This window comes from Leptodactylus fuscus, chromosome 2, assembly GCF_031893055.1.
Source record: "Leptodactylus fuscus isolate aLepFus1 chromosome 2, aLepFus1.hap2, whole genome shotgun sequence".
Taxonomy (NCBI): Eukaryota; Metazoa; Chordata; class Amphibia; order Anura; family Leptodactylidae; genus Leptodactylus; species Leptodactylus fuscus.
In genome coordinates, this window is record NC_134266.1 from 168,945,051 (window position 1) to 168,973,002 (window position 27,952).

General features: G+C 40.1%; 2 protein-coding genes across 3 annotated transcripts in view; both read left to right on the forward strand.

Annotated features, from left to right (window-relative positions):
- SEPTIN10 (septin 10) overlaps window positions 1-18,398 on the forward strand; it is a 42,878-nt gene extending 24,480 nt beyond the window's left edge. For both annotated transcript variants that reach the window (XM_075265083.1, XM_075265084.1), the window contains exons 9-11: window positions 12,186-12,318; window positions 15,171-15,355; window positions 17,401-18,398. In XM_075265083.1, coding sequence (XP_075121184.1) covers window positions 12,186-12,318; window positions 15,171-15,355; window positions 17,401-17,410 — 328 coding nt within the window. In that variant the 3' untranslated portion in view covers window positions 17,411-18,398. The remainder of the gene's footprint in view (window positions 1-12,185; window positions 12,319-15,170; window positions 15,356-17,400) is intronic.
- A 5,742-nt stretch (window positions 18,399-24,140) lies between these two features.
- Window positions 24,141-27,583, forward strand: DPH3 (diphthamide biosynthesis 3). Its single transcript, XM_075262800.1, has 3 exons — window positions 24,141-24,308; window positions 25,409-25,483; window positions 27,128-27,583. Exons 1-3 carry the CDS (start codon window positions 24,201-24,203, stop codon window positions 27,194-27,196), a joined length of 252 nt encoding a protein of 83 aa, XP_075118901.1. The 5' UTR covers window positions 24,141-24,200; the 3' UTR covers window positions 27,197-27,583.
- Window positions 27,584-27,952: the final 369 nt, after the last annotated feature.

Here is a 27,952-nt window from a genome sequence, read left to right on the forward strand (position 1 = left end):
GTGTACAGCAAGTACTTCTACTGTTGTTTAAGATATTTCACTATATATGACCCTAAACAACTTCCATGCCTTTTAGCACTTTTCTTTGACTTATAAGGGTCATGATTGAGCATGTCGGAAATAAATCAACTGTATGACTTCAATCTCCCGGTTACATGCATAGTTAGTATCAGTGTTCTTTGGTTGGCTTTTATGGAGCCTGAGGGGACAATCATCCTGTTAAGGGAAAACTGTCACCACATTATAGGCCTCCTAAACCGCCACAATGCTATACCTGACAGTATATAGATCTCCTGTCTTAAGTATTCCTCGTAGTGTAAAGTATATAAAATAAAGTTATAAACAACTGTATGCTATATGATCATTAATGAAAAGTCATGTGGGTGGTCCTGATCTCTAGAGGAGAGGTCAGAAGTTATGCACAGTGCATTAAAACATACTGACCTCGACTTTATGAGCTGGCTTGACCTGTAGGATATCCGTCAAGTCAGAATGGGCGTGAGAACAAGAGATGGAGGCTACCAGATGATTCTTCACCAGAAATGAATATACAGCACTCAATACATTATAGCTTCATTTTTTAGTCTACGCTGCAAATGGATAGTTTATACAGGGGTATTTTTAGAAATATATTACTTTTAGGAGTAACAGCATGGTTGGCATTTTTAGGAGCCTAAAATTTGGTGACAGGTTATCTTCTTCATGAGAAGAATTATTGATGTGTCCATGGTCAACTTTATTAAAGGGTATCCCTGGTTTATTTGTATTTCACTTATAATATTGGAAATTGCTTGAATGATGAAAGAATAAAACTGGGAGTTCAGGGATTGAGTACGTCACTCTAAATACTAAGGATTACAGCAGTCTGTAGTGAGCAAATATAACAGGTAGTGTGAAACAATGTCACAATTGCACAGCAGCATTCACATAAATAGAGCTATGTTGCAATGTCCAATGCAGCAGTGGATGAAAAGTGTTGTCATTTCATAAATAAGCTGAAGCAGCCATGACCTCTTCGTTCCTTACATCATTGGGTACCCCTCAATGATCAGAGATTGACGTCATGACTAATGAACATAAAATTAGCTCTTTTGGTAGGAAAGCTACTCCAGACGGGAGGATCTATTTTAATCCTGGAGTCTTTAACACAGAAGAAATGTTTTACACCTTTCATGCTACATTTTGTAGATGAATCTATTTTGAGAGTGGAATAGCATGTAAGGGAATATAAGAAGATTAGCATGTCTTAGAGCTCCCATCCCCATCTGTACATTTTTCTATTAGTGCTTTTGGTTGTAGCAGTATTTGGAGACCTCATCCTGCACCTGTTGCTTGCCCAGCTGTTTCTTACTGTTCATTTGAATCAGTCCTGCCAGGAATGTTGGTGTGGAGAGCAAAGTGCTGATGTCTGACTAAACAGTGGTGCAAGTGAAAAGAGATCATAGCCAGGTCATAGATTGAATCAGCGAGGAAATAAAGCAGCTTAACAGAGTTGTTTAAAGAGAGTCTGTCAGCAACAAAATCAGTATTAAACCAGTACAGTGTACTGCTGAGAGCAGGGAGTAAAGTGGTATAATTTGTTTGTAGAATCACTGTTTGATTTTGACCAAAAAAACCCCAGCTTTCTATTCCTATGCAAATGATCTAAGAGTACCTCGGAGGGCTATTCTAGGGCCGCTGAACAGTATGGCAAGAGCTTCCTCTTGGTCAATACCCCTCCCAGTAACACTCAAAGTGATCAGAGCTTTCCTTCACCTCCTCCTAAGAGGAAGATCTTGCCACGATGCTCAGCCACCCCAGAACACTCCCCTGATGCACTCTTATCTTGTTTGAATAGGAATAAAAAGCTTCTTTTCTGCAAAATTAGGGGGTCATTCTACAAACAAATTATAGCACTGAGCTCTGAGCGTTATAAGGTACTGCGGCTGATTTTAGAACATTTCTGGTGCTGACAGGCCATCAATGAGCAATCTATAGGAATCTGACTCCTTAAAAAGATTCTATATAAAGTGTTTAAAGGAGTTTTTATGGGCTGAAATGATGACTGCCAGCCTAACCTTAGGATGGGTCATCATTCCACTGCAGCTTTTTCCATGTGCACACCTTCATCACTCACACAGTACAGCTGCAGCTCAATCCCTTTCACATGAATGGAGATGCAGTACCAAGCACAGCCCCTTTACAATGTACAATGCTGTGCCTGGTATTCAGTGAAGAGGCTGGTCAGATGGGGTCCTAAGTGTCAGAGCCCCACTGATCAAATGTTGATGACCTATCCTGAAGATAGGTCATCAATATATAAGTCCTGAAGTTTCACCAGAAACATAGAAGGGGATTCTTCACAGTAAGAACAGTGAGGCTATGGAACTCGCTGCCCCAGGAAGTGGTGATGGCGGATTCATTAAACAAGTTCAAGGACGGCCTGGATGCCTTTCTTGAAGAGAAAAATATAACAGGTTATGGACTCTAGATTTTAAGGACACGTTGATCCAGGGTTTTTATACTGACTGCCAGATTGGAGTCAGGAAGGAATTTTTTCCCCTGAAATGAGGCAATTGGCATGAGCGTTATGGTTTTTTTTGCCTTCCCCTGGATCAACACTGTAGGGATTGTAGGGTTTTAGGTTGGACTTGATGGACTAATGTCTTTATCCAACCTCATCTACTATGTAACCTCTTTTAAAGAGGACCTTTCACTGATTTGGGCCCAGGCAGTGTTATATACTGCTGGAAAGCTGACAGTGTGCTGAGTTCAGCGCACTGTCAGCTTTCCCAATCTGTGTCCCAGGTAAAGAGCTATCGGTCCTGGTACTGTAGCTCTTTACAGTCAGAAGGGCGTTCCTGACAGTCAGTCAGGTATGTCCTTCTTCACAGCAGCGCCTATTGCGCTGTACTGTGTGAGCGGGGAGGAACGCCCCCTCCCTCTGCTCACAGTGCTCGTCCATAGATAGATAGTATTATCATGAGGGGAGGGAGCGTTCCTCCTCACTCACACTGCACAGCGCGATAGGCGCTGCTGTGGAGAAGGGCATTCCTGATAGACTGTCAGAAACGCCCTTCTGACTGTAAAGAGCCATGGTACCGGGACCGATAGCTCTTTACCTGGGGCACAGATCGGGAAAGCCGACAGTCAGCTTTCCAGCAGTATATAGAACTGCCTGTGCCCAAATTGGTGAAGGGTCCTCTTTAAGAAAGTCAGTAAATGACAATACATATACAGTATACAACAATATAATATAGTAATCCCTCACTTACTATAATTGCTCTTTCTTGGTCCCTGTATGGTGCAGTAGTAATTTTAAGTTGGTAGAAATATTTAGCTTGGATCCAGCAGTGTACACGTAAGATCAGGAAGACTGTCAGTGACTTAGCTTTAGAGGAAACTTAAGGAGCACCTGTCACCATTCCTGACATGTCTGTATTACTGTATATTGGTATTCTAATTCTGGAGCATGTCTTTATGAAGTAGTTTTATTTTTCAAATACCAAGGTAATATATGTATCTTGTTATTTGAGAAAATATTTTAGTAACACTACTTTAGAAAAATAATAGCAATTGAAAAATATACAATACATATGTAAAGAATGCATTGTGCTTCTTTTATTTCTCCCGGAAAAGTATAAATAAACTTGGTGCTACAATTTTCACCATACACTTTAGATTAATGTTGACAGATTCTGCTCTACTCACTTCTATTCCACGTTGAGACTTAGCTGCCAGTTTAGAGCCCTGTCAGTGAATATGTGAAATCCTCCTTATCTTCTGTTTTCCATCACTCTGTTCTGGTATCCCTTCTCTATAAGAAAGCTTGTGTTTAGTGCCGAGTGTTCCTCTAATGAATGTACCTTGTGTTCTGAGGATCTGTACCATTTCACTGAAGAAGCACAAATCTTATGAAAAACATGAAACTCTTTTTATCGTAATACGCCAAGTATCTCACTCCATCTACAAACCCGTCAGCCTCCAATAGAATGGCTTGATGAAAAGTCTTGGTACTTTCCAAGCAAGCGAGACTTCATCTAAGATAACACATCATGCAGGATACGCAGAACATCACTCTTTATTCCTATTCTGGGAGGATAATAAATCCTGTAGCAGTCAGACTCAGCCCATAAACTTGTCTACAATGTTTTCACTTAGTAAAATACATCTTTCTTATAATCTCATGTCACTTGCATTGTCTGCATGCTTATGAATTGCCTCCTTTGTGAATTAACAGTTTCCTTTCATTTTCACTAGTGTAAATAAGGTGCAAACTGTTTCTGACAAGTATGCAATATACATTTATCATTCATTTATTGTACTTGCTTGGCCTCTTAAATTTTCATTCTAGTGCCTTGAGTGCATTTATGTCTTAAGCCGCACTTTGCCTCTTGAAATCTGTAATACCATCCAAGTTTTATCATCATGTCATTTTCTTCTCCCCCACCAAAATGAACAAGCATGCTCATCTGGTTGGTAGGCAGACAGCTTTCTAATTTGTATGGCCAACTTAACTCTTTTTTTTTTTAAAACATAGTGCCCTAAAATAGTAAGTAAGTAATATTCTCCACTTGTTTCTGTGCTTTATGCTTGAGCAATGAAGTACTGACGTGAACATGTGGACTCTATGCCATTCTGAGGCTTCGTTCAGATCACATTTTCGTACATCTGTCGAATGGATGCCAAAAAAAACGGACGCAAACGGTTGGCCATCAATTTACATAGACAATGTATCCGTTGTCAGTGGATCAGTTTCTGTCTTTTTTGGGGGGGTTAAGGACACAATAGAGCCCAAGCTGTATTTATATTTACATCGCTTCCCAGGACTGTATAGAGGGCACATTTAAAGGGGTTTTCCAGCTAAGTCCAGTTGAGTAGGTAGTGCAGGAAAGAGCATACCTGCCTATTACTGCCTGTTAGTCTTGTCAATAGGAACCTCACTGCTATAGCGTTTTGGTGACAGCAGGGAGATATTATAAGATTCCCTGAAACCTGGTTTAGTGAACAGGTGGGAGCATTGTACAGACATGAAAGCTATTTTAACTCTCTAACTCTCATGGGCTTATTCACACAACCGAGTTTCATCTGTGAGACTCGATCCCTCACTCTTAGCATTCGAGTTATCTATAATGCTAGGAGTCCCTGCCCTACCTGCGAAATACTATTGTGTGCTGTAATCACTAGTAACAGTATTTTTCTGGCAGGCAGGGACTCCTACTATCTTAGATAACTAGGTAAGTAGGGTGAAAGAGAATATTAGCATAGCGCTAACTACTTTACTTCATATTTTAAGATACTGTATATTTTGTTCTTAAAATATCTTTTTCCTTCAGAAGGTGTTACTGTGTGTTTATTGAGAAGAGAAAATTGATGGCAATTTTTTTCTTGCAGGAAATGATTTAATCTGCAGTGCATTGCTTTAGGAAGTAGGTTTTAGGTTATTTTGCAGACAATCTGCTTCCCAAGCATTTTCACAGGGCAGTGAAATGAATTCTCAGGATGAGTTTATGGGTCTTATATCCTGTTTATTCTTCGCCAGTCTGAATTACCCCCACAGCCTCATACAGTGCAGCTTATTGTACTCAGTCCGGACAAGGTCGTGTGGTACACACTGTTAGTACTAGCGCCATGGTTTTCTTGCTGTTTTTTCTTCTTTATTTGCTTTATGCTTGGGTTGTGTATTGTTCTTTGATGCATATCTCTCAGATAGTTTCCTTTACTTACATTTAAACACCTTTTACTAGGACAGCTGCATATGGTTACACAAACGTCTGGACCTAAGGCTACTTTGTAATATTCATAAACCGTACATCCATCATTCATGTACAACTCTGTAGGCATAAATCATTTGTCTAGACGGCAGTAATGACATGGTGTGGAGCTCAATAAATGGATCTGGTATTTTAGTTATCATGGAGTGAATCACTTACAAAACATAACTTTATTCTAAATCAACTGAACGTTAAAAACAACTAAGCTATACATTGTAATTGTTAATAACACTAATATACTTAATATCTGCAGTCATCCTGATAACATGTTCCACTGACTGAAGTGATTTATGGTTGTGACCTATGCACCCACTGGACACACAGAATTCCTGACATAGCTATCTAGATAACAGCTGCACCATACACTGCCATGTGTTACTATACTTTGTCTAAGATTATTGCAATCATAATTGTCAGTATGCTTTAATACATACATCGTAAGATGTATCTGATGTAACACAGTGACTACATGTGCCCTATCTAGATCCTGTGCTTCTGTACAATTACTGTCTGACCGGAGGATTAAACCGCCAGTAGCCTAGAGGTTAATAAATGTAGCAGAATTCATTCATGTCATTCGTAATATTTTTCCCCCATGCTAGGGCCTCATGGGACATACAGACTGCAATTTTTTTTATAGTGTTTGCCAAAAGTGGACATTTTTTCTGTGGCTTACCTTAGTCTTTCTTATGCAGGTCCCCCACAAATTTCAATCTTTGCATTGCAATAGATCAGTAAAAGCTTCCTAAAGTGAGGAAGTTCTAGAGGCTGTGTTCACATCTGTTCACTACATGTGCAGTGGCACATCCATCTACATTCCTCCAACACAGATGTGCACATACACTTTCAGCACACTGCAAAAATGTTTATTGGATTAGTGCATTATTCTGACTAAAATAAAGCTAAGAAAAGTAAAAAAAAAAAAAAAAAAAAAAAAAGGGAAACCAGGTTAGCAGAATCTCAACATAGCATGTCAGTATGCTTAGAAATTGTCACCATAAATCATATATCATTTCTGGCTGGTCCTCTGTTTTTAAGTTTAATAATATTTCACCTCTGGGAGTCTAGGACACTTCTCCGGCAGCCCTGGGCATTGTATGACTATTGTGCCGCTGAAGCCAAAGACGTACAACTTGCTTTATTGAGCATCTGCATTTTTATTGTGTGTTGCCAAATGTATTTGTAGTGTTTTCAAAAATAGAAGGAAAAGAAGGGGGGCACTCACCACTCAGACGAATTTTCTTTAAAACAACGTCCTTTATTAGGTCACAATGTTTAAAACCATCCTTGTGGAAGGGAGAAAGCGCACATACAGGCGTGTAGAGGCAACAGCCATTTCGCGCTGTCAATAGCGCTTTCTCAAGCCTTGAATGCATTCAAGGCTTGAGAAAGCGCTATTGACAGCGCAAAACGCCTTGTTTACTTCAAGCACTAACACTCAACTTGGGAAGGTTGATCATATGCACTTGAGAAAGAGCAGGATGCTCGAAACGCGTTGTGCAAAATAAAGTCTTTTCACTGTACCTGGGCGAGCGCGGTTTTCCTTTCATCTTCCACAAGGAGGACGGTCCCTCTTTCGCTTCATTTCTGTACATAAAGGTATTTAGTCTTCTCCTGAGGTCTAAAAGCTACACCTTTGTCACCTTTTTCCTACCTCAGTACTAAGTAGACTGTCCTTGTTACAGTCCATTAGTTTAGGTCTTATAGAAATGGCTGAAATTTCACCTGTTTTACATATACAGTAGCATTCCCAGTTTGTTAACCATTATTGCATATTTATAATCTGTTTATCATGCCTTATGACTGGTAAATCCCTTTGTGATTGGAAATAATCTATTCCTCTTTTAATAATATAGTTTAAGGGTTAATGAAAATAATGTCAGTTTATACTGTTTTTACGCCAGCAATCCTTTGTATAATGTGTGACTACTGTCCAGAAGAACACATTAGAAGCAGATTGTCTATTGTGTGGAGTACAAATGAAGCCCTGTCTTATCTTCTGTGTCCAGCTGTATCAGTGACCAGTGCTGGCATTAATATATTAAGAGCAGCTGTAGTTGTCATCTTTGTGGAGTCGATGAGCTGATCTTAAAGGGGCTCTATCATTGGATAAACTAATTTTTAACTAAGCACATACTTGCATAGTCTTTAGAAAGGTTATTCCACACATAACTTTTGTATGTAAAGCGCCTCAGTAGTTTTTGAACTAGCCCGTTTTTATGCATATGCTAATTAGCCTCCAGCAAGCACCCCGGAAGTCTCAGGGAACGCTGTCTTCTATGTGTGTGAGATCAGGTAGATGATACATCAGCAGCAGCCTGTGCTGTACACACAGGAGAGAGACAGTGCTCGCTGAGACTTCCGGTTCTCGCTGAACGCCAGCGTTACGAGCACTCCCATTGAAGTGAATGGGAAGTGTTCGGGAGCCTTCCGCAGCGCTCGCGTGTACGGCTTTGAATGAGGATTTTTACAAGCCCGGCGTTACTCCGTGTGAAGGCAGCCTAAAAGTGAATGGAGCACTGGTCATGCAAGTGTACTGATGCTTCATTGACAAAAGTCCTTTGGGGAACTTCAGGGCCCTCATAAGTGTCCATACTGCGACAACCTTTTTAAGATTAAGCCATCAATAGTCTTGGTGAAACCTTTTAGGCTAATGTCCCACAATGCAGATTGTATTGCAGATATTGCTGACGTTTTTTGAGCCAAAGACAAGAATGGCTACAAAAGGAATGGGACATGTATAGGAAGTACTTTTAGGGTGCATGCACACTACGTAACGCCGGGCGTGTATGAGAGCCGTACACGCCGGCGTTACAGCAGGGCTGCCGAACACTTCCCATTCACTTCAATGGGAGCGCTCGTAAACGCCGCTGTTACGAGCGCTCCCATTGAAGTGAATGGGAAGTGTTCGGCAGTCTGCCGTAATGCCGGCGTGTACGGCTCTCATACACGCCCGGCGTTACGTAGTGTGCATGCACCCTTAGGCTGAGTTCACACGGGGTATTTTGGTCAGCATTTTGAGGCGGAATCTGCTTCAAAATCCTGACCTAAAAAACATCTCCCATTGAAATCAATGGGAGCCAGTCAATTCCTTTTTTCCGAGTGCGGCTTTTTCCAGTTCCCGGAAAAAAGAAGCGACATGCTCATTCTTCAGGAGGATTCGCCTCGTGACATCCACCTGAAGACACTCCCTCCTCCGACAAGGCCCATTCATTTGGGCCTAATCCGGAGCGGAGTGCTACCACTGAATGCCTGTGCACTACACCGACATCCAATTGCAGCTACCCGCTTTTTGGACTGGAATCTGAGGCGGCCTCCTGACGCATCACCCCATGTGAATCGGCCTAACTTCTCCCTTCTGTTCAAACTACTCAGGTGTTTGGCTGAAAAAAAACCACAGCAAAATCTGCAACAAAAAAAGCTGTGTTTCTGTAACATAGAGCCTCAGCCTTAAAGAAAATTCAGCCATGCAGAAGTGGAAACACACCTAATCATTGGGGGTACTAAGAGTCAAACTCCAAATCATCTCAAGTTGCTGGCCCCTCCCAAAGGATAGTCCAACAATTACTACTTCTAGTGGATAAAAATCATTCTATGGCCATATGATGGACACACGGGTGCACAGCTCCTTACCACAAGAGCATTTGGGCATTTTTAGTTCAGATATCCACTATTCTGTAGAGAGATGCTGTCCTACTAACAATATAAGGAGGAGGCTGAGAAATAGTTATCTAAAAATCTTGACAAATCAAATTTTTGCAGAATATGTAGGTACGAGATATATATATAGAGAGAGAGATACTGAGTGTCAGAGAAAAAACTGAGCACATCCTTAGAATTGCATTTAGTAAATTTACCAGGCTATCAAGAATATTATAACCAGTGTCACTACTATTAGGATACTAGAGCTAAGCTCTCTGTGGTTTTCTGTATGTTACTAGCACTCATTTCAGCATATAAAATAGGGGATCACATTGACCAGCAAAAGAGGTTGGATATACAAGGGATGTTAGCTACTGGGTGATGGGTTAACATCAGATGCAGCCTCCGCCTATAGGGTTTTCCACTGCTAATCACATATTCAGTAACGCTTTTGTGCAGCATGAATAGCAGCACAATAGTGTCTGTTACAGACATGTGCTTGGGATACAGTTGAGAATTGGACAGGACTTTAGTTCCTCTTGTAATTGCCCTTATTTGTTATCAATTATCTAAAAATATTAAATATTGTATATTATATGGTAGATATATTGAAAGTATATGCTGACAAAGCCTGTTTTTGAAAGCGAGAGGCTGAATAGAAGTAATAAAGCAATGAAGCTGTAAATCTTCTACTGTATGTCTACTGCCATCTAAGGTTGGAGAATATGTATGTCATTTTTTACTTCTTTACTTCCTTTCTTTATTATATTTGTAACAAATTGTATAATAAAGATTGATAAAAAGATAAACTAAATTATAAACTGAAACATTTATTTCTGTTTTAATACAGCACTCTTTTATGCAATTTCTAGTAGACTGAATAGACACTGGAACAATTGTTATAAAATTTTAGGACTCATACAATCAAATGCATTATAGATCTGTATTACATTGAGAGATTACAGAGTAATAAATCAATTCACATAATGAGGGGGAGGAATCTGTGTTAGAAGGGCTGACGGAGGTAAAGTTCATTGTTATTAAAAACACCATTCTAAACCCAGTAGATAGAAAAATGGGCTGTAATATTGTAATGCAGTCCTTATGGATATGTATCCACCCAGAACACTACCACTGTACCCATTTTCTGACTTGCTATATTTAACAATAGTATATTTGGTACCCAGCCTCTTTCATGATACATGGCAAAATGTGCATTCCAGCAGGCATAACCACAATATCACAGACAGGGAGTCCTTAACTGAGCTGCATAGTTCTCAAACTGTGCTATCAATCACGCATAAGTGTTACAATGTAACAGCCCATTTTTTTTTCTCTCTGCTGGTATTATAATAGTGTTTTAATAATCTCAGTGAATTTGGAGCTTTAATACATATCCAATAAATTATACCCGTTGTTTCCCAATTCTGTCCCCCACTCCATGTCATCCTGGCTTTACCTAGGAAGCATTGCTAACAGAGGCACCATATAGCTACACACAGAAGGCCTACAGGTCTCCAATAAAAGTGGTGCCTTGCAACACTTTCAATCTGACCAAAGGCAACATCTGCGTGTAGCTTCTATGTTCTCCCCATGTTTGCGCTTTGAGTCCCTTGGTGAGAAAAATACATTACAAATAGTAGTCATTGTCGCTGTACGGGTTCCATTTCTATGTGAATTAGTCTTTAAGGGAGTTTGCCACCTAGGTGAAGCTTACTAAACCAGAAACACAGGTAGGTAGGTCAGGCGCCCCTGACTGTAGCGCTTTTTTTTTTTTTTTTTTTGACAGGATCAGCAAACTATGCTAAAATCTCACGTGGCTCTGTCTGTCAAAGATGGAAAGGGGGAAGGAGGGCGTATTAGAACAGTGCGGGGCATTGTAATGGAGTCACACTTGGTGCACCATATTTGCATATTTTGAAATAAATTAATATTTTGTCGATAGCAGCCATTTAAAATGCTTATGTTGCAAATCCTCAAATGCCATCGCTTCCAAGAAATCTTCATGTCACACAAGGACTAGTATGATATAGTACCCTTGTAGTGCTATAGATAGGTATGCCTAATAGACCTTCAGCATGTTGTGATTAAATAGTGTCTCTCCTTTGTAATGCGGCTTGTTGAAAACTTGTATACCTGATGTATACAGCTTGCTTTTGTTTTCATTATAAAAAAAACATTGCTATTGTCTGTGTCAGCCCAGTACATGCCATAAAGTGGAAAACGACATTGAAATAAGTCAATGGAAATATATTACACTGTAGATAAAATATTCCAACAGAGGGTGTACTGTAAACCCAGTTGTTTTTAATATGATGCAGAGTAAGTAGATTGTGGGGATAACGTCTATCCAATAACGACAATCTGGTCTTTCAGCCTCTCACTTAAACCAAATCAATTCTCTCTAGGCTGCGCTGATGAAGTCCAAAGAGACAGAAACGGTGCCGTCCGTAGCTGAGAAATTGATTTGGTTATAACCTTGCATCATGCAGTAAAGGCTTCTGGGAAGTCGGGCATGTTGTTCAGGGTGCTTGCTATAGAGGGCAGCATAACAGAGGCACTGTCTCCCTGTTTACATCTTGGGAGACAGATTTGCATATTCTCCGCAGAGTAAGTAGTGAATGTTAGAGTAGATCTATCAGGTCCTGTAAATTTGGATTCATATTCTTTACATCACCCTTAAATAAGTAAATACTTAAAGAACTAAATACTTGAGGATAGATATGCACTATTGGCCAATCTATGACCCTCAGCTCAGTGGAATCACACTATGGTTTGTTTGTACTTCAGTTTGCAAGAAACTTATGAAGCAAAGCGCCAAGAGTTCTTCGAGGAACTACAGAGGAAGGAGGAAGAGATGAGACAGACGTTTGTGCAAAGAGTAAGAGAAAAAGAGACCGTTTTGAAAGAAGCGGAGAGAGAGGTATTGTGCTCATTCCAAACCCCTTTTATCCCTCACACTGTTTAATAGACTCAACACTAAGAACTGCTTTGTTAGTATAGAAGTATTGTGTTCAATAAATCTGGACAGGTTGCGCCCCAACAATTAATAATCTGTGTCTGAAATTCAGAAGAAAAGCAGGATGAGCAAAGACAACTGCGAGTAGAAACTTTTATTAAGGAGTCAAAAATAATCACTGGAATGTCTCTTTAAAGAAGTTCAATAGAAAGAATACATGAGGCTTTCACATATTTAGGACAAGGGACTATAAAAGTGAGTGACACATATATTCCTTCTACAGAACATCTTCAAAACCTGGCCTATTGGTGCTGTCTGAGGAAGGACTTATACTAATACTGGATCTGAATTCCTCAAGCTGCCTAAGTGCAGATGAAGGTGTTACACCAGTGGCATAACTACTGGGGTAGCAGCAGTAGCAGCTGCCACAGGGCCTGGGACATTACGGGGCCCGTTGGGCTACTTATGTTTGTTTGTTTTTTTTTCAATAGGCCGTTACCTGCTGGAGTAATCCCAGCAGGTGATGAGCCCTATTTACTTACCAATCCCCGCTCCTGTTCACGCCTGCCTGCTGTGAGCAGGAGCAGGGATCGGTAAGTGAAAGCCTCATGTATAAAGCCTCAGAATATAATGATCGGAGGACCAGGGGAGGTGAGGGAACATAAAAAAATGTGGTTATTTACTAGAGATGAGCGAATATACTCGATCGAATATCTCTGCCGCATTGCAGTAAAAATGCAAAGCCCTGGAAGTGTTTTTTCAATGGGAGCTAGGCAGAAGAGGTATTCGATCGAGTATATTCGCTCATCTGTATTATTTACCTCTCCTGCCTTTCGGCAGGCTTCGGGTCTGTTTGGTGACATTCCAGATGTCATGTGGGCAGGACATGCGCCATTATGCCTGGCTCATGTGACGTGTGTCCCAACATTGAAGATGATCGAGAGTAGCAGGGAGTGCGCCGGAGCCAGGGAGAGGTAGGTAACAGTGTTTTTTATATCATCCCCTGGGTCTCTGATCATTATAATTTGGGGCCATGTGAAATGTCTGCCTTAGGGCCCAGGTATTCCCAGTTACACCACTGTGTTACACAAAGTTTTTATGTGCACTTGTGCAGCTCTTGGGTATGCATGAAACTAGTGCAGGCAAAGTGAATTTCAAATAAAGGTGGGTTGCATCTAGCATAGTCAGTCCTGCCCAAAACCTAAAATAATAATAAAGATTAGAGATGAGCGAGTACTAATAGCACGCTCCCATAGGAACGAATGGATGCAGCCGGGGCCAGCATCTTACCCCTTAACCCCCTGCTCGCCGGCCACTCCCATTCATTCCTATGGGAGCGTGCTATTCGAAACTACCATTTCGAATAGTACTCGCTCATCTCTAATAAAGATACATTAGTAATTTAAACTATATAAATCTGTAATGCATTTGTTAACATTACATGTAAAGTGGCCATTAAAGAGGCTGTCTAGGCAAAAAAGGGGAGGTGAAAAAAAATCATACTCGCCTGTCCCTGCTGCTCCAGTGTCCTCTAAGTGCATCCGGTCTTGTTGCTCAGCTGTCTTCTTGAAGTGAAATTCCTCGCGGTCTGTGATGTCCCAGGCCAATTAGTGGCCTCAGCGGACACATTCAACGGGGACTTCTGTCAGAAGACAACAATGGACCAGCACGACTGGACCATGCTGGAAGGCATCTGTAACAGGCGAGCATGTTTTTTTTTTTTTTTTTCCACCTTCCCCAGCCTGTTTAAAAATAAAATTTTTGCCTGGACAAGCTTTTTAAGGGTATATTTACACTTCGATTTCTTGCAGAAATTTCTAAATGGGATATGAAAAAAATCTATGCATTTGTTGGAGAAATAATTCCAATTATGAAATGTATTTTTTTAGTTCTGCAGTACAGAAAGGAAATGCTAGCTACCAACACAAATATACTTCAGCTCGGGAATGTGGAAGGAGTTTAAATAACAAAGAACATGGCAAACCCTAACTTTTAAGGGGTGTGCAGTTTGTATTTATTTATTTGTAGAATAGGATATCATACAATTTTCTAATGTAAATTTATTTATTTGCTGACATACCTTATACTTATGTAGTAGGGCTCTCTAGAAAAAAAAGAATGGTAGGAGTCCATGTTAATCAAAATGGGCTAAAGTTGGAATTAATCATGTGACCCCCTGGTATTCAATTATCACTGTCCAGGTATCGCACGGGTGAACAGTAGTCTGTTGAAGTGTACAACTTATACAGTATTAGGGTTCATTCACATGGAGGAAAATGGCACTGAATTTGGTGCTGAATTTCAGCGCTGGAAAAAAATCCTCCCATTGACTTCAATAGGTTCCTTTGGAACCCATTGAAGTCAATGGGAGGATTTTTTTTCAGCGCTGAAATTCAGCGCCATTTTCCTCCTTGTGAATGGACCCTCAGTAACTGAAGGTGCATAGCATCATGCATTGTTGTCAACATGTGGTGCCAGCTTCCAGGCATCTAGAAAACTGGCATTAATAATGATAAATCTAAATGGGCCAATGTCCCCGCCCACACTACACCTACTTTCAAAAAATTTGGGATGGCAAAGTAAAAATGCCATTTGCAACAGCTTGCAAGGGCCTTGCACCTTGAGTTTGCACCAATTTTACTCAACTTTTCTGCTATATGGGCATAAAACATTTATCCCATTGTCCTCATGGTTCATTAGAAAACTCTATGATTTCATATTCTATTAATATATTAATCAAAAAATGTATAACGGCCCTTATAAAGAGCTGTTATATTGAATATTATACCCTTATTGATAACGTGTGATTTATATAGCTTCAGAACAGATTTGAGCAGTTGAAGAGACTTCATCATGATGAAAGGACGAGCCTAGAGGAGAAAAGGAAAGAGTTGCAAGAGGAAATAAATGCATTTACTAAACGTAAGGCAGCAACAGATCTGCTACAAGGACAAGCATTTGGAAGTGTTGCCAACACCAGCTTGAAAAAGGACCGCAAAACGTAAGATCATTCATGCAGTTTGTTAATTGTCTGTACCTTTACTGCTGCTGAGAAACAATTTTGATCCATGACCTTTTGTGAAAAACGTACCAATAATGTGCCACATTGTCTACTTTTCAACCTGCTTTCAAAGCCAGAGAAAGGTGGGTAAAGTAGGACGGCACTCAACGTGGGTAAACCTTCATAACTGAAGTCTATGCCAGGCCCTGACTGGTTTACATTTCAGTTCTGGTGCATGGCACCTTCCCTGGTGTGCCGGAGTTATCAAGAGGCTGGAACCCCTAATATTATTTAACAATACTAAAATATTTAGATCTTTGTGTGACAACTCTTACATCTCCCCTGGAAGCCCCTCTTAGTTGTAATACACATGGCCAGCTACAGATGGATATCCTTTATTTTCTAGACTACTGTTTCTAGGAGCTAACACAGAATTCTTGAGGCATATAAATTAAGGCTGAGTTTAGGGCCCACGCACACGAATGTAGTCATGCAGATGTGTTGAGAATGGAACAGACAGCACAGGGATGAAAACCTGTGTAATCTGTGTTTTTGACAGACCCTGTTAACAGAATAGGAAAACCAAACTGCAAAATTGGATAAGGATATAACAAGTGGCTCCCAGACAGATCCGTAAAAACTACAGACATGTATATTGTCCATAGAAGTTAGTGGGTCCATATAATCACCGCTATTACGAATCCATAGTAATGAATAGCACATACAGTAAATGAAAAATATGTTCGTGCTCATGGGGCCTAACAGCTTTTTTACGTAAAGGGGCATTCCCAAAACAACAATCAAATTTCCTATAAAAGTACTTTGCAATATATCATTGACAATAATTAGCCAAATTGTATATATCTCTAGAAAAACCTTAATGAAATCCCCCTTTCCTTATCACTGTTTGAGCACTGTTGCCCCTGGATATGCCCTGTAGTCCATCATCATCCAGGACAAGAATGCTCAGTTTCCTTCCTAACTTTTAGCTTCTTATTAGATCAGTGCTATATAATCATACATGTCCCAACAGATGGTGCAGGTGCTACATATGAATCATTTCTATTAGGAGGAATGGTCAGTACAGCAGTTAGGACTCATACAGAGCAAGGTGCACCTGAGAAATGTAGTTTTTACTAGTGAAGCCGACAGTCACATGCTGCATAGTACAGTAAGTATCATTGTAGGCTGACAATTGTTATAGAGTTATGGGGTGCATAAGAAAAGAGGAAGAGAAGCCACATAGGACGTTGGTGAAACCACAGTTACTGTGAAGACGGTTAATCAAAATAATTACTCAAGTTTTATACAAAAACTGATGTGCATGTGGGGAAAACCCCTTTTAAAAACTGCATGCATGCCACAAAATATATTTATCCCCTATCCATAGGAGAAAGGATTAGTTGTTTATCAATGGGGGACTGACCACTAAGACCCCCAAAGATACCCCTGTTGGGAACGCAGCTGCATGAAAAGTACCCAATTTCCCTGGTGGAGAGAGATGCATCCCTTCTCGTATTTACCTCAATGGGAGCGCCATAGATATGAGGTCACAGACAAGACCAGGGAGGACTATGAAGTCATAATACTAGTGTACCAAAGGGGTGGGTAGTACATATTATATAATAGATATGAGTTAAAAGCTATGTAATGAACATGGATGGGTAGGATACAGTGTAAGCACCATATATAACATACGGACCATCTATGAGAATCAGACATTTAGTGAATCAATGTTGAAATTCCGGTCCTATTAGTAAAACAGTGTATATACCAATACCATCCAGCAATGTTACATCATGCCATATATGTAAGACATACCTCACCGCTAATACCAACTGTCCAGTACAGTACAGTGATAATGCCTACTATGACATCCTAGCACAGGGATATAACCGTATCATCACAACATATGGAGATAGTAATTCTAATGAAGTCACATTCACATGATATCACAAAGTGAGAGGATAGAAAAGACTAAGGTTGTTGGAAACTTAGTATACCATGTCTGTTTCCGTAATATTTGTTGGTTCTTTGTTTTGCAGTTTCATGTAATCCGATGGAACCCATATGATACTACAAATGTAGGCGTTTGCTTTTTTAATTTTTTTTTTTACAAAAATGTATTCCTGATTCCCTGACCACTTTAAGCAAATAACAAGAAGCAATGAATACTGCCAGCAAAAAGGACAATCACCACCTCAGATTCATAGCACGCCGACCATCAAACCACTGTGTCCTTTAAACTTCTGGAGCTCGCTCATACCAAAGGAAAATAAAAGACTGTTGGGTTACAGCTTTGTTACAAGACTGTTTATACTTTGAATGTGTTTGGTGGAACAATTGTATGTAATAAGAGGATTCGTGATTGGTTATATGTAAGGTTAGCATGTGCAATCTGGAAAGACTATGGGATATTTTATATTGAATTCACACTTGTTACAAAGCTGCAGAAGAAAGTGTTGTCCACACGTTGTCATATACAGTATATTGTCACAGAGGAGATAGCAGGATTCCGTGCCCCAAACTGCATTCATATGGATGACTTTTACACAGTAAAAACATATCTTATACATTCCTCTCCTTTCTAAATTACTTAAGATTAAGGCCCCGCATTGCAGAAACCTAACATTTTGCTTTCGGTGGAAACGCAGCAAAAATCAAACAAACTGTGTTTTACAGTACTAACAAAGTGAATGAGATTCTGGCTAATCCCATCCACACAGTGCGGAAAAATAAAAAGCTGTGTTTTCAGAAATGCATGGGTGACAAAACGCAACATGACAATTTTACGTGCAGCAGCACAGGCATATTCCCTATACATTTAATAAGGTAAGAAAAGCTGCAGAGAAAAACACAAAAAATGCAATGAAAACCACTGCGGAAAAACCGCAATGTGTTTTCTAGCTGCATTTTGCTACATGGAGCCTTATCCTAAAAGTTTTTATTCATTCAGGTCATATTTGGATCTGTTTAGATGAATTTATAAATTCCACACATGAAAAATGTTCTAACATATCAGTAAAGGGTTTATTATTTGTATATGTATATACTAAATAATAATTTCCAATCTCCTTTAGTAACCTTCCAGCATCATTTAAACATAGAACAGTTTTTTACATGCTTATTGCATTTTTTTTAAAGTTGTTGTTACATTTTGTTTAAACAACATAAAATAATATTTGGTGTTTTGTGATTTTTTTTTTTCTTTTAATAGTTCCCGGCCATATCATTTATTATGGGCTAACCAAAAAATGTACCTGTTTCTTTCAGCTGCTGATAGCTATTCTGTTGTTTACATTCCAAATATCATCTTAAAGCGTGCCTAAATCAATAATACAAGTGAATATGTAAAACTTTGCAATATTATGTTATCCATTTTCAACAAGCTGTAGTATTTTTTTCCTGGCCTGCTGGGATTTTGTATATATTGCAAAACAGTAAGTCAAAGAAAGTGAGGAGGGCGATGCAGCTTCAGTTTCTCAGCAAGTGACCACCAATCCAGCAAGAAGTTTTAGGGTGAGTTCACACGGAGTAAAGTGCGGCCGTGATTTTGCGTCAAGGGTGCATTCACACAGAGGAAAATGGTGAGGAATTTGGTGTGGAATTTCAGCACTGAAAAAAAAAAGCCTCCCTTTGACTTCAATGGGTTCCTTTTACTGCTAATGGGTTCAATGGGTTTACTTTTACTTTTTAAGCGCTGAAATTCCACACCAAATTCCTCACCATTTTTCTCTGTGTGAATGTATCCTAAGGCCCCACGGGTCGGAACTGCTGTGCCAAAGCACTGTGGGAATAACCGCGGCGTGAACGAATTGCGGTTCTTCCCGCAGCGCTTTGAACAGAAAGTTCACAGAGTTTTCCTCCGCAGACTCTCTGTTACAGTTATATCTATGGGAAAGCCGCCGGCATTTCTGTAGATGTAATTGACATGCTGCGATTTTCAAAACTGCAATATTTTTATTTATTTTTTTTGGCAAAGTGGGCATGGGATTCGCATGAATCCCATCCACTTTGCAAGTACTGTACAACGCTGTGATTTTTTCCGCCGCAGTACAGTAAGTGTAAGTGGCCATTTTCTTGTGGCCAGCGGGCATGCGCAGTCGGCTTTGCCCGAGGCCTATAAGTTTGAACCCTGCTCTGGAAGAAGACGCGAAGAGAGGCCGTTCCAGATGAAGGTGGCGCTGGAGATTTCTCTCGCAGCATTGGGGACGCCCCCAGTGCTGTGGGAGAACTCATTTGCATACTGATGACAATCGGGATTTCCACCGAACGGCGGCCAGGAGAAGACTTCTAAAGGTAGGAGAATAGCCTAATAGCCTATTCCAATGTGGTAGGCAGAAAAAATACAATTTTAATGATAGAATCCCTTTAAGGGTCAGAAAAATAAGCAGACTATGAAGATTAGATACAGCATATATGTCTGCAATATATTTAACCCCTTAATGGCTAGGCATATTTGCTGCTTAATGAGTTGTTGTTTTTTTCATTGCAGAATCCGTCTGTCAATATGTTTTTGTTTTTTTTTTTCCTGCTATTTACCATGCAGTAAAAATATAATTAACTTTATTGTAAACAAACTGTTTAATTTTTTTTTCACAATTAAGTTTTAAAGGGAAAAAACCCTTATTTTTTATTGTACTCAGAGACCCATTATTTTTTCATTTTCCGATCAATATAGTCATATGAGGGCTTGTTTTTTGCTGAATGAGTAAGGTTTAGGCTTATGAAAGATTAAAAGAATAGAATAACAGGGGAAATGTGAGCTAACTCCCCACATTGCGGAAATGCGTTGTTTTGGATTTTTTTGTTGTAGATTTTGCTACATTTTTTTAGGCCAATGTCAGGAATGGCCTGAGTTTTGTTTAAATACAAAGAAATGCTGCTGCACACACTAATTGTGAAAAAAAGTAAGATAATTTTATTGAAAAGATACAAAAAAAGTTGTGACAAATTGCTACGCCATGGACATTGAAAAATATTGCCATAAGTGAAAAGGACTAGATCAGAAGATTAACGTTTCGGTCATGCGACCTTCATAAGAATTGATCTAGTATGGAAATGGCAGGTGTATGCTATCCAAGGCGTGTGTAGCATACACCTGCTGTTTCCATACTAGATCAATTCTGATGAAGGTCGCATGACCGAAACGTTAATCTTCTGATCTAGTCCTTTTCACTTATGGAAATTTTTTTCAATGTCCATAACATAGCAGTTCGTCACAACTTTTTTTGTATCTTCTCAATAAAATTATCGTACTTTTTTCACAATTAGTGTGTGCAGCAGCATTTCTTTGTATTTGCTGTGGGGTCGAAGGACCTGATTTCTGCAACTGCGAATGTGCAGTACCATTGTCTTTTCGTACCTGAGTTTGGTTCAAAAGCCTGCAGCAAAATCTTCAACAAAAATGTTGTGTTTCTGCATTAAGGACCCTTAGTTCACGGTTCCCCTGTTTAGTCCATTGTTTTTATCCTTCATAAGATCAGAACAATGGACTGAAAAAGTAATAACATGACAGATACAGATGGTACATGTTTTCTGCATCCATCATCATTGACTTTAATGACCTCTATCTTGTTTATTTACTTTGCAATCAGAAAAATTTCTGTGTACACAAAATAATGACAAACACAACAGAAGAAAGCCTCTATCAGAATGTGCACCGTCACTTTATTACTCCTTCTATCCAGAACACCTGACTAAGGCTAGGTTCATATCAAACTGCAGAAAATGCACAGAGGAAATCTTTTCTCTCCGCCAGTTTCAGTATAAAGCCTGGTGGACCCCATTACAGTCTATGGGTTCTATCGGTAACTGCTGTTTTACCTGTCCGGCTCTCTGTCATCTGGTACTCCCGAACAATAGATTACCCAACCAGTGGTGAACCTAGCCCCTCTGCTGCCTGAGGCGGATGATCAAAAGAGGCACCCCCCCCCCCCCCCGGACTGAAGACAAGGGGGATCAGGGTTATGGGGCGGGGGTGGCGCGATTAGGTTTTTCTTTTGATCCGTTTGCATCAGGTAACAGGGGTAAGGTGTGTGTCCTAGCGGTAACATTACAGTGAATACCGTGCAGTAATATTTTGTTATAGGAGACATCTTCCCACATTTCCAGGCTTCCTCATTTCTAGATGTCTTCCCTTTGGACTGCCATGGCCACTGTGGCCCCTGCAACCTCTATTATGCCCCACAGGAGAGCATAAAAGGTTCACCACCGCTCACGGCCGGACCCGGTCTGTGCTTTCTGTCTTCTTGCATGTAGAAGACGGAAAGCACAGAACGGAGACCCGAACGCAGGTGTGAACCTAGCGTCAGTATACAATCAGTATGTGCATCAGTCCGTTTTTAGTCTCAAACTGAATTCAAACTGACGAATGGCATACTGATGTGTGAACCAAGCATTAGGCTCCATTCATATTGTTTTTTTTTTTTTTAACATCTGTTCAGCATATCCATTTATCAGATGTAAAGAATGAGCGCAAAAACAAGGACACAGAATCCTATTATGCACTGATCTCTATGTAAACAGATGCCCAGCATTTTGCATCAGTTTTTTTGCATCCGTTATCTCTACATATATGACAAGATATCCTGCCACAATAAGGAAATCTTAGCAGAGTTTCTGATCTTAGAAAGTTCCTGCATTCATAGTAGTATCCATTGGCAACCGATCAAGACAACAGACTGTGACCAAAAGATATTTTGAGAAAATCTTTAAAACTGCAAAATGTTTAATTACTTATATTTGCAAAAATGTTTAACTTTTAATTATCCAAAAAATTAAAAATAGTTATCTTCATGGGAAAACCCCTTTAGGCTAAGGCCCCACATTGCAGAAACGCAGCTTTTTTGGTTGCAGAATTTGTTGCGGTTTTTTGAGCCAAAGCCAGGAGTGGATTGAGCAGAAGATATAAGTATAAGAAGCTTTCTATATATTCCCCATTCCTTTTGTAACCATTCTTGGCTCAAAAAATGGAAACAAAATCTGCAAGAAAAAAAGCCTCATTTCTGCAAGGCGGGGCCTTAGGCTAAGGCCCCACGTTTCAGAAACACAGCTTCTTTTGTTGCAGATTTTGCTGTGGTTTCTTGAGCCAAAGCCAGGATTGGATTAAGCAGAAGGGAGAAGTATAAGAACTTCCTTTATATCTCCCATTCCCTCTGTAGCCATTCTTGGCTTTGGCTCAAAAAACCACAGCAAAAACTGAAACAAAAGAAGCTGCGTTTACGCAACGTGGGGCCTCAGCTTTAAGTGGATTTAAGCATAGCAGGGATAAACATGTCTCTCCTAAAACAAAATGGTAATAACATAAGGGCAGACTGGATGAGCCATGTATTCTTTGTTCACTGTCAATCTTTCACGTTTTATTTTTTATTATTATTGTCCTCAAATTTTGTCTGTCAGTGTAGAAACTATGGATAAATCCAACCACAGTAACAAATAGTGCCAGCATCGTCGATAGCAAACAAAGATTTCTTTACCAGATATTGAAAATTAATAAAGGGATCTGTCTGGTGAATTTTGGCAACTTGGACATTTGCATACTTGTTGTATGCAAGAAACCCACTGTCCCAGCTAAGTAATTTGTATTGTCTATGGGTTCAGCAGAATTTTACACATTTTTCAGTGATACACCTCATCTTTTTTCACATGGGAATGGAGAGAAATACATATCATGAAAGTTGTTAGGATACTCGTAAAAAGCAGATGCAAAATCAATTTATTTTAGAGCTGTTTTGCATCTGTGGTGCAGCTGTTTTTATAGATCCCTCATAGACTTGATGGATCCATGACAATGGACAAAAATAGAACTTGTCCAACATGTCCATTTTCCTAGGTTGGTCCAAATAACCAAGTTATCATCTGAGACTGAAGCTTCCTTTGTGTTGTGGGTTTGTCAGCAGTGTGTGAATCAAATTTGATTCCGGCACTGTCCAGATCTTTTTTAGGGATGACCTTCGCTGATCAGCAGTTAGAAGGGGGCCATGGTGCTGAAACCCCTTCATTGCTTACACTGTATGGTATTTGTTTAATGGCGGCTTGTCCCATAGAAGAGAACAGGATGAGGGAGTCCTATCTCCACTGATGTTTTAGTGAGAGTGACCTATCCACAAGACTGGTACTGTATAGCGATGTGACTACGCCACGTGTGGTCTCGGCCTAAGAGCTTACAGTTGTTTCTACAGTAAAAGGCACATGGCTTTGTCACATGGTACAGCATTTTGGCACATGTAAAAGCACCCATAGACACATCATAGAGGCCTGTATACTTGGGACACTATATAGAAGCTGCTGGTTGCCTCGACACGTCCTCCATTACACAAGCAGTCACTCATCTTACTTGTCACCATGTAATGTAACCCCCCTTTAACCCTAGAAATTTATAGCAAGGCACTTTTCAGGAGGTAGCCTTTATCCCCAAAAATAAAAATGTATATTTAAAAATCAGAGCATTTTGTGAACAGGACCCTAAACTTGTCCATTCACTGATCTAACATGCAAGGTATCCTTCCCTGTTCTCAGCCGTCATAGACAAATGTCAGAATAATATATATAGCCCTCTCTACCGTCTCTGCGGCTATCTCAGGTACACGGCGCTATAGACAGCTCGCTAGCACCGCCCACCGCCAGCCTGCTGTATCTCACAAGCTGCGATAGCACTGGCAAAGTCACAGGCGCCACCTAGCGGTGACTCCGTGTATAGCGTGCGGTCGCCGGAATCAAAAATGGCCGAAGATTTATGTCGGGAAATGACGTATTAATCTGAAGACCAGGCAGTGACGTGTAGATGTGGAGACCACGCTGATACCGGGTGTGACAAGCTGGGATCGCCTGTGCAGGCGCCGGGATGTCCGTGTACCACGACGAGGTGGAGATCGAGGACTTCGAGTATGACGACGACACTGAGACCTATTACTACCCATGTCCGTGTGGAGATAGATTCGCCATTACCAAGGTACACTACACTGCTAAAGCTTTAACCTGAAGGATTACTTAGCGCTCGTGGCTCACTGGAGAATCCTTGGGAAGTAACTCAGAAATGTCTTAAAGGAGGTTTCTTGGTGTTTTAAGTAATCTGAAGAAACTGTAGAAAATTCTAATGGTCCAATCTCTCCCCATTCAGTGATGTCATCATGGAGTATCTGTGGCTGGTGACAAGCTGATATGATAATAGTAATGACTGTGCCAGCTATTGAATGACGTCATCACAAGATGATAGCTTCACTCCTGCGCCCAGAATTCGTTTTCAGGTTTCTGTCTTCTGTCATGAGAAACTGGACAGGAGACGGAAACCCGGCAGTCAGTTTTCAAACCCATTCACTTGAATGGGTTTGCAAAGTGACCGCCCGTGAGCGTCTTCTGCCTCTCTGCGGCGAAACCGTTTTCTTTTAACTGGACACAGAGAGGCAGAAGACGCTCACGGGCGGTCACTTTGCAAACCCATTCAAGTTTCTCTCGGCAGAAGATGGAAACCCGAAAGCGGAGAGCAGGCACAGGTGTGAAACCGCCCTGATTTGACATACAGTAACTATATTAGTATCTTGCTTATGTCTTATATTTACAGATTTTCTGTAGTTGTATTAAATTAACCAATAGTTGTCTTGGGTCGGGTTCACAGGACACAATTTGAAGAGGAATTTGAGGCGTCTTCTGCCCCAGATTCCTGATTCTTTCTGTGACTGAAAATTGAAGCAGTGCTTTGACTTTACTCGTAGATACAATGGGGCTAGTGAGCTGTGTCTAGTGTCACTCATTCTATGGCTGAATCAGTTGTGGATCAGCATTGTGTCATTAAATACTGGCTCAAACTAAGCCAGCAAAACGTAGTATAAACGCACAGTATACATTTAAAGATTCGCCTGATTTATCCTCCAGCATCAGCCACTGTAATAAATCTGGTGTATTTTCAGACTGACTGTCTAACTATTAGATAATCTAGGCCATTGCTTATATCTTGTGAAAGTGCTGGGATATTCTTTTAGACTGGTCGTAGATCACGTACAATGTCCCATATGTCTTCAGTGACGCTTGTATCTATTACATTGTGTATTTTAGGAAGACCTTGAAAATGGAGAAGAAGTTGCAACTTGTCCAAGCTGTTCACTGATTGTAAGAGTTATCTATGACAAGGTACGTACTGGTTACATGTAGAGATGAGCGAACACTGTTCGGATCAGCAGAACCGAACAGCACGCACCCATAGAAATGAATGGAAGCACCTGTGACGCCGGCCGCCGGCAAAGTCAGCGTCACAGGTGCTTCCATTCATTTCTATGGGAGCGTGCTGTTCAGATCGGCTGATCCGAACAGGGTTCGCTCATCTCTAGTTACATGTTATGATCATTTTTTATTCTATTTTTTTTTAATGGCCTATTTCAGGATAGGCCATAAATATTTGACCAGTTGAGGGCCGATACCTAGCCCCTACACCTATCATCTGTACAGAGCTATTTCTGGTTCTCGTCCTGTAAACAATACACAGCTGGAAGTAGAAAGCTCTGCCTTCACTGTTTTCTGCTTTCGGCCCCGTATTGTGTACTGTTCAGGTGCAAGAAGTGGCTCTGTACAAAGGATCAGGCCAGCCAGCCCCCTACCAATCATATATTTGTACATGTATTTGTAAAAAAAAAAAAAAAATCAACAGCCCAATCAACCCCTTTAGGGTGCATTCACATGGAGAAAAATGGTGAGGAATTTGGTGTGGAATTTCAGCGCTGAAAAAAAGCCTCCCATTGACTTCAATAGGAGGCTTTTTTTTAGCGCTGAAATTCTACACCAAATTCCTCACCATTTTCCTCCGTGTGAATGGACCATTAATGTCAGAGGGAGGAAATGTTATGCTATAAACCATAATGAGCCTTATATTTTTTTTTTTCCGTTAATATAGTCATATGAGGTCATGTTTATTAATGGACCAAGTAATATTTTTCAACAACATCATTTAATATTTCTCTACTGCAGCGGTAAAATGTAAAGATTTGTGGGCTTGAATATAAAAAACAACAGAAACAGTTATTAGCCCTACATTCTTGCAGCGCTGAAGCCTTAGGTTCAAATCTGACTAAAGACAACATCTGCAAAAAGATTGTATATTCTCCGAGTGTTTGTGTGGGTTTCCTCCCACTTGTATAACTTGCACCATACATGCTAAACGAACACTGGTAAAGTGTTTTACAAATATATATATATATATATATATATATATATATATATATATATATATATATAGTACAGACTACAATTTTCATAGTCATGAAAATACAGAAAACTCTTTGAATGAGTAGGTGTGTCCAAACTTTTGGTCTTTACTGTGTGTGTGTGTGTGTGTGTGTGTGTGTGTATGTGTGTATGTATAACATTTTTTTAACTGTTTCTGTGACTCCTCCAAACTCCTCGTATCTATCATAGCTGCCCAGTTATGATTGTTGTGACAGTCTCTATCCATCACAGCATGTAAGGAGCTAAACTGCCAGGATCATAACTGCTATATTTCCACTCGTTGCAACAGCAAGTGATCAACAAACTTTGTACGCCATAAATGTATGGTAAATTGCATTAATGCATTTATGCTTGTTCCTTACGTTTGCAGCAGTGTGGGAACAGGACATAAAGACATTTTCCAGGCAATTTTTTTCTGCAGGATATGTCCTTAATATCTGATCGGTCGGTCGGGCAGCCATGTTTTCTTAATTGTATACTAGTCTTTTTAACTAAATTGGAAAATGCTATTTTCTTCTCTTTTTTTTAAGTAAATGTGATTTCCTTTTATTACAGGATGAATTTATGGCAGGAGAGGTCATCTCTGAACCTGCAGCAAGCACAACTGAGCTATTAAAGTGCTGACTCCCATCGCAGAGGAAACTTCTCCAGTTCTCCAGAGACGAAGTCTACCGACTATCAGTACTTTTCGGATTTCAAACCTTAACTTCAGAAGATTTATTTTTTATTTCTTTCCAACTTTTTTTTAAATCAAAATCTGAACTTTTTATGTCAATTTAGCATATCTGAGGTACATTTCTGGAGATTTCCAAACACCTTGAAATATTTTGCTGCTTGAACATGACGTGAGGTTGGTTATAGCTTTGTAGTGAATCCCTGGAGACTCGCAAACTATATAAGGACATTATTTATGTTAGTCTGGAGTTACATACATACTGATATTACAAACCATGGCAATGTTAAATGCAACCTGTTTATATTTATTTTAATAAAAATATATTTTTATTGTCATCATTGAGGGCTTAAATTAATGTGGTATTCACAAAGCATAAATATTACATATTTACATATGCTGGAAATGTCAGGGCGCATGGTGTAAGTGGTCATACTAAGCATACATGCTATCCTATGGTTTGCTTTGTCCTGTCCAAGTACTGACTGCACTAATTTTCTAAAGGGATTTTCCCACTATAGACACACATCCCCTTGTCAAGACAAGAGGGAGAGGGGAAGGACCGCTGAGGCCCCCACCAATCCTGAAAACTGGAGGTGTTTACTCCGGTTATAAATGCAGTCTCAAGGAGTGACACCTGGTAGATGCAGACTCCCCCCTATCTTTAGTGGGGGTACTGGAGATGGCTGAAGTACAGCATTCGGCAA